The sequence below is a fragment of the Clinocottus analis genome, unplaced genomic scaffold (genome assembly GCF_023055335.1).
Source record: "Clinocottus analis isolate CAN_PGR_092001 unplaced genomic scaffold, fCliAna1.0.p SCAF_15, whole genome shotgun sequence".
Classification (NCBI taxonomy): Eukaryota; Metazoa; Chordata; class Actinopteri; order Perciformes; family Cottidae; genus Clinocottus; species Clinocottus analis.
In genome coordinates, this window is record NW_027175876.1 from 1858382 (window position 1) to 1865942 (window position 7561).

Below are 7561 nucleotides of genomic sequence, written 5' to 3' on the forward strand. Positions count from 1 at the left end.
CGTGAGCGAGCCAAGAACATAGCTGAGGGACAACAAGGGGGACCAGATATCGGCTGTTTGTTTCATGGCTGAGGGGGAAATGGGGAAAACTCTGCTTTTAAAAAAAATAAATTAAAAAAAAGGGGGCCTAAAACTATTTCAGGTCCCTTAATGACCAAAATGCAACACACACACACACAAATTTGAATCTGTATCGATGACACTGACTTTATATAATTGCTCTAAATCATAAACAATAGGCTACTGGTCTGAACACAATAGAGTCCCCTTAAAGAAAAAGAGGTTGTATTGATTTCAGGCTTGTCTAACAGGCCGGCAGCCTCACAGTCTGTTCATCTGGCATGAAGACTCCTAATTAGTTCTCTAACCTGCTGCTTGTTCGCGGGGCGTCAATCAGAAACCGTCAGTCTGTCACAGCCGAAGTTTTGGTCAAAATAGACTCGAGTTGCAGGAGAAAATTACATTAACACAATTCCATTCAGACGTTTCATTGAATGCTGAATGCAGCAAGTCCCTCTGGACACACATTTAAGGGGTGTAATGGGTGAGGGGGGGGGGGGGGTTTCTTCTCCTCCAAGTGGTTCATGGTGTAACCCAGCAAATTAAATAAGCAACGCGCAGCCTGTAATTTAGGCGGCGGCCTCGGGCAAAAACATTGGTTTTCATGCACTGGTCAATTTTGAGATTTTAGGCTTTTTTTTTTACATCCATAACATAACAAAAATACATCCAAAATATGCATTTGTGTCTATATTTTACAGCTTTTACTGTCTGTTAGTGTCTGATTTCTCTTTTTTTTTCCTCAATTTTCATATATAAAGCAAACTTAAAAATATAATTGTCTTATTATAAGTCATCAGAAATCTAATTGTGGCTTCTATTGTCTTTTAAATGTTTGTAATTTTACAATGCATATATTTAAACTGCCTTTTACAGCATTTCTGAGACAGATATATAAGTTTTCTTAATATATTTTGAAGCTTTTCACACAGGGGCTTGTTCCTTTATCATTCATTGCCTGATTTATTGAACATTTAACATTTCATTCCTAAAAACATGGCAAAAATAGCTTTCTAATAGTTATTTTCTGATTTATGGAGTGATACAAAAAAATAACTCAAACACGAATGAAACCAGCATTTTGAAATGTCTTCATTCAATAGTTTGCACATCTTTGCCAGAAAACGTGTAAAGAAATAATGGAATTAATGCAAGAAATACATTGTGGTATTAGTTTGCTTTTGTAATAATTGTAACCCCACCATGTCTCTCCTTATTAAAAGAAAGACCTGGTGCGTGCTGTCCGTTAGAAACCTGCACAGACTCACACCCTGACAGATCCCAGAGAAGTTATTTTCACCTCTCGCCACAAAACAGTGTTTCTGTTGAAAAGCTTGCTCAGCGCATTTTGACAATCAAGCTGCGGCTCAAATCTGCTGCTTCTCCCTCTCTCGTGCACGCGCGGGCCTGTGTCGGGTTATATGTGTGCCACCGTTTGGTCGTCACTCAGCTGCGTGCAGGTGCTCTGCTCTGATTGGCTGCTGCGGACCAACGCACCTCTCTACATGTGTGTGAACGCGTGGGATCTCCCGCTGCAGATGACATGGAATAGAGAAGTGTGTGTGTGTGTGTGTGTGTGTGTGTGTGTGTGTGTGTGTTTATATTTTAAATGATGAACAAATGGCTGCAGGAAGATCAGCCTCCAGGAGCTGATGCTGCCTGCATCCAGCTGCTGCATCCTTTCACACCTCAGCATCACATCTCCTCTCGTTTCATTGGCTGCAAAAAATACAAAATCCTCGCAGTCTCTCTCTCTTTTTCTCTCTCTCGCTCTCTCTCTCTCAATAAATACTGAGCATCTCTTCGTATTATCCGCATCCAACAAGCTTAGTGGGGAAGGAATAATCAGAGCCGCTTGATTTGCACTCTGCTCTGCCGAGAGAGACGTGTTCATATAAATATATAAGAATAAAACACAACCAACAGCTGAAGTAAGTGACTTATTTACCTTTCGCTGCCACGCAGGGTGACGTGTTGTGTTTAAAAAAATGTATTTCGGCTGAGTGAGAAGTTGTTTTTAGTTATTATTTGTGTGTTAATCGACGCTGAAAGCGAGCTGCGTGCGCGATGGAAATGCAGATCGCCAACAGGGAGGTAATTGGAGAGGCGTGGTTTTTTTTTTTGAAGAGGAGGAAACTTTTCTCCCTCGGGCCTCTGTGCGCTTCTCGCGCGGAGCAAAGGGCCATTCAACCGGGTAATAGCAGGCCGCTGGAGCGGACCACGACTCCGGATAATACACTCCAACTGCTGGATGTCGGACTACAGACTGAGGGGGCATCCAGCCGTGGAGGGGGGAGGGAGGGAAGGAGGGAGGAAAGGGAGGAAGAGAAGGAGGGAAGTCAAGTTGTAGGCCGAGGGAACTACAAAAACATCTTAAAAATCTTTAAAATATCACTAAATTAATATAAAAAAACTCCACTTTGCAAATCAAAACAGCTGATTATTACAGAAGCTATTTGAAAACGTGCTATTTTAGACAATAAAGTTAATTATTGAATGTGGTCAAAAACCAAAATGCAATAAAATACGTTAAAATAAAGGTGATAAAGGTCCATATGAGCGTGCGTGTCAGTTTGGGAAAGTGAGTTGTAGGGTTGGTTGTGCTGGGGTTAGGGGTATAAGAGGAGTGTGTGTATGTGTGTGTATGTGTGTGTGTGTGTGTGGGGGGGGGGGTTGTCTGGCAGTCAGCTGGTCTGATAAACACAATGCCAGTCTTTGTTTTATTTTCGTGACGCAGAAAATTAAAGAGGCCTGAATGCGGAGTCGTGGCTGGCGTCCTGTAATCAGGCCAGCGCGTGCCGTCCGGATTATCTCGTTAATTTCTTACAGAAAGAAAAAGAAGAGGAAAAAAAAAAATCTCTCGGAGCCAATAATAATGAATGTCCGGGGTATTTATTATGATTATTGACCGGGTGTGGAGCGAGTGACAGATTGGGTGGAGGAGTGGCCGTTATTGGCTGTATGAACGAGGGGTCCGGATCCAGAGCGGCACCCCGGGGTCCTGGGAACTTTATGCCACAGGTAGGCGTGTGTGTGACGTGACGAGAAACTAATTAGCTGCTACAGAAACTAACTAAACTAAACATTACGCTTCATTTAACATTTTCTGTTTGGATTTTTTTTTGTTTAGTATTTTTGTCTCAGTGGGCCATTTTTTTTAAATGCTTCATATTTTATATTTCCTAATTCATAAGTATTACGTTGTATTTCTAATTTCTAGATTGTTTTTAACATAAATATTTAATGTCATACAGTGTATATTTCTTCAGGACACGTGTCTCACAAATGATTTATTCCGCAGGGACCCAATCAGACTATTTATTTCATTCATGGCTGAGTCATCCTTGTCAATATAATTAAGATATTAATTTTCATTGTAAAATATTTATTCATTTTAAAGAATTGTAATTTGTATTTTTAACGTTAATATACCTCGTTTGTGGTAATCCAACAATAAAGTTTATGAAGTCAAATATGAGACTGAAATTCACGTTTTTACCGTAAAATAAATAAATGCATGTCAGGAGACCTTTAGTGGGCCATCTCCTTGTTTGTTTAGATTAAGATGAAGTGCTCCTCTCTAATCAACACGTTCAGATTGTCTCACCTTTAAATCTAATTACCGGGAGCGATTCATGAGGAGAAGGAGGGGAACCGCCGCGAGGAAGAAATATGTCAGAAATCACTTTTTAGGGTCTGAACGTCTCCATGTTTCCAAGTTGTCCTTCGTATTTTAATTCCGTTTCATTTGAATGTACAAGGTTGTTGGTTTTTTTTTTAGTGGAAACCAACAAAGGGCTCGATATATAGAAATGAAGGCGGCTCAGTTGTATTTGAATGAGTGCTGCAGTTTAGCAGAATTGGCTTCTTTGTGTGTCCCCTAAAGTCTTTTGTTATCAGCATTACTTATCGGTCAACAGTGGGCTTTGTTTCTGCAAATGGCCCCCCAATCAGCTGTCTATTTAGCTGCGCCTAACCTGTGGGTATATGCTAATTGAGAGCCCGGTTGGGGCCCAAAGAGTGTGCGCATTTTAACGACAATGTTTTGTTTTGGTGGTACTAGGAGAGGAGGAGAGGAGTGTGTTTGTAGGGAGGGGGTGGGGGTAAGGGGCGGAGTTATAGTAGCAGTTAGAGTGTGTGTGTGTGTGTGTGTGGGGAAGAGGGGGGGGGGGGCTGGCGTAAACGCCTGTCAGCCAGACAGAGCATCCTCAGTCCAGCAGGGACAGCTGGGGGTCTCCACTCGCCTTTAAGAGCCCTGCGATTTAGAGGACGCCCACTTCTTTAAACCCTCCGCGGTGCGTAAAGGCTGCGCGTAAAAAACTCCGCGGACTTCCCGACGAATATCAGCGACCTTATACATAAATATACATTTGAGAGAAAACAAAAAACACACTTCCTGTTCTGTGTCCTGCTCCAGGTGGATCCGGACGAGCTGAAACACCAAAAAAACGGAGACGAGAGAGGATTAAAAAACAACAACACACGTTTTTTCTGCCCTATTTTTCTCGCTTTTTTTCTCGGTATCGTTCGCCAGCATGATGTCCTATCTGAAGCAGCCGCCGTACACGGTGAACGGACTGAGTTTATCTACCTCGGGAGTGGACCTGCTGCACCCCTCAGTGGGATACCACGGTAATATACACCTGGATTATTATTAAATACATTTATATGTTAAAAAAAAATACCATCAAGTTTGCATGATTCACTCATTTGCTATATAATCAACGTGTATTGTGTTATTCACATTAACTCCCTTATGAACGACTATTAAGTTTCGTCAGGGGATCAAATAAATAAGTATTTCCATTATTTATTTTTTATCCTGCTGCCTCTGAAGTCAAACTGTGTTATTTAGGCTTGTACTCCAATTTCTCAGGAACCCCTCGCAAGCAGAGGAGGGAGAGGACGACCTTCACACGGGCCCAACTCGACCTGCTGGAAAACCTGTTCAACAAGACCCGGTACCCGGACATCTTCATGCGCGAGGAGATGGCCTTAAAGATCAACCTGCCTGAATCCAGAGTGCAGGTGAGCCTCCGCTACACACACACACACACACACACACACACCGATTTGTATTCACGGAAGGTCGATAGTTATCTGATCCGAGAGGAGAGAAGCTCCACTTCAGGGAGAAGTGTCCTCGTCGTTGACTTGTTTCAAGTGTTTAATAACGGTGTCTGTTTTTGTGAGTTAAAAACTCTTTTTTTAAAGGTTACAGTATGAGGAACGTGTAAATATAATTGAAAAGTTTGATTTATGACAGCCGACGTAATTGTCTGGGACAGCTAGTTAATTTTTAATGTGGCTAAACTTTTATTTCGTTTCAATTTATTATTCCACTGCATGTGTTTGCGAAGTATCTTTACACCACGAAACAGCAAAAGAGACAAATATTGTTTTATATCTAAATTATTTGTTTTTATTTGTTTTCCCCTCCTCAGGTGTGGTTCAAAAACCGACGGGCCAAACACCGCCAACAGGCCCAGCAGACCCAGAGTGGAGCCCAGAGCAAGACGGTCAGCAAGCCGGTGAAGAAGAAAAGCTCCCCGGTCCGAGAGGCCAGCTCGGAGAGCGGAGCCAGCGGGCAGTTCACGCCGCCCTCGAGCACCTCGCTCCCGGCCGTGAGCAGCAGCAGCAGCGGCGTTGGCGGCGGCGGCAGCGCGGCCCCGGTGTCCATCTGGAGCCCGGCCTCCATCTCCCCGCTGTCCGACCCGCTGTCGACGTCCTCCTCCTGCATGCAGCGCTCCTACCCGATGGCCTACACGCAGGCGTCGGGCTACAACCAGGGCTACACGGGCTCCTCGTCCTACTTCCCCGGCATGGACTGCGGCTCCTACCTTTCGCCTATGCACCACCAGCTGTCCGCCGCGGGCTCCGCCGCCATGAGCCCCATGGGCGGCAACGGGGTGTCCGGCGGCCACCTGAGCAACGCGTCGTCCCTCTCCTCGTCGGCGTACGGCGCCGCGGGGCTCGGCTTCGGCAGCGCCGCGGACTGCCTGGACTACAAGGACCAGACGGCCTCGTCGTGGAAGCTCAATTTCAACGCGGACTGTTTGGATTACAAAGACCAGGCGGCGTGGAAATTCCAAGTGTTGTGAGAGGAGAGAAATAAAATGGAGAAAAAAAAAGACAACCCCACCTTTCCCCTCTTCCGCCATTCCCTTCTCTCTTTCTTTCCCCCTTAAAACAAACTGCAGGCAAATAGAAAACCCCATGGTTGGGCGCAGCAAAGTGCGGCGTTTATTTTTTATTTTTCCTCGGTTTTTTTGTGTTCTTCCACCACTTCGGGCCCCAACTTCTACCTCGGGCAGAGCAGAGCAGGACTGCCAGCCGGTCGTCTCCCTTGTTGGGTTAACTTATTGAACATTCAGAGCGACTTCTCCCCCAAACTTTGATCAAGGACACGGAACAAATGTGTTGACCAAAAAGGAAAGAAAAAGGATCAAAAGAGCGAGAGATCCAGTAAGCCTAACTTGGTTGAGTGTGAGCAATAGGTCAGGTTTTTTTTTTCTAAGCTCCTTAAAGACTCCCTTCTCTTGTCTTTTTTTATTTTGTTGGCACGCTGAAGGGGCCCTTTGATCAAAGCGTTGCGCATGAGTGTGTGTGTGTGTGTGTGTGTGTGTGTGTGTGTGTGTGTTAGTGTGTGTGTGAGCAGCTCTGACATGAACCTGGATGCACTATTAATTTATGAGAAATGTTTAAAACTAGTTATAAGAGACAATCAGTCTGTTTGCGTGTGAGCATAAACGTCCCTTATGTGTGTTTTTTAATCCCCCCTATGTGTTAGCTTTGTTTAAAAAAAAAAAATTGTGATTCTTTGTACCACCTGTATGCAATTTTGTTTTCTTCGCAAAACCCACAAACCCAGCTGTGAATTTTTAATAGATTTATTTTCCTGTCTCGAGTGTTTTAAAAAAAAAAAGATAAATTATTACGAGGACTTGTTAGCTGAACGGATTTTATGGGAGCGCAGAGCGAACCGAGCCAGCGAGGCGAAAGCAAAAAGGTCCATTTGAGCTGTAAAGGCCACAAACACAGTAAAACAACAATAAAGACCACTTGAGCTGACCCAACACTGTGGCTGCATGTGTAAATCCATCTAAATCTCCTGTGTTTCTTCATATTTTTACAACACAACACACACCTATTCATTCAAACACATGTTTATAACCTTTTTTTTGTGCCACGAATCTCCTATTAAAGTGAATTTAATCCTCGTGATGATCGTCACCATCATTATAATAGTCATTATATTGCCCTTTTTTTAAAGTCTACTGAATCACTAGAGTCCTTGATTTCTGTCCAGCCAGGGAGGAATGTGAATTATGTGAGAGCCATGTTAATCCAGTCTCAGAAAGAGGATAATCCCAACATTTTTATTGACGGCTGCTCTGCGGTTCAGGGCTCACCGCTGGCCAGTTCACACGGAGAAATGTGGACTGAGCTCTGCAGCTGAAGAGCCCATGAGCAAACTCCTATTAAAAGTTGCACAGCGAAG

At 43.9% G+C, this 7561-nt stretch overlaps 1 protein-coding gene across 2 annotated transcripts; it reads left to right on the forward strand.

Annotated features, from left to right (window-relative positions):
* The first annotated feature begins 1897 nt into the window (after positions 1-1897).
* LOC137786035 (homeobox protein OTX2-like) lies at positions 1898-7291 on the forward strand. Of its 2 annotated transcripts, XM_068577640.1 has the most exons (4): positions 1898-1991; positions 4478-4692; positions 4937-5088; positions 5505-7291. In XM_068577640.1, the coding sequence occupies exons 2-4, from the start codon at positions 4596-4598 to the stop codon at positions 6159-6161; spliced, it is 906 nt and encodes a 301-aa protein (XP_068433741.1). In that variant the 5' UTR covers positions 1898-1991; positions 4478-4595; the 3' UTR covers positions 6162-7291. The 2 variants fall into 2 exon arrangements, with proteins under 2 accessions (XP_068433741.1, XP_068433742.1); XM_068577641.1 differs by lacking the exon at positions 1898-1991 and having other exon boundaries at positions 4286-4692.
* Positions 7292-7561: the final 270 nt, after the last annotated feature.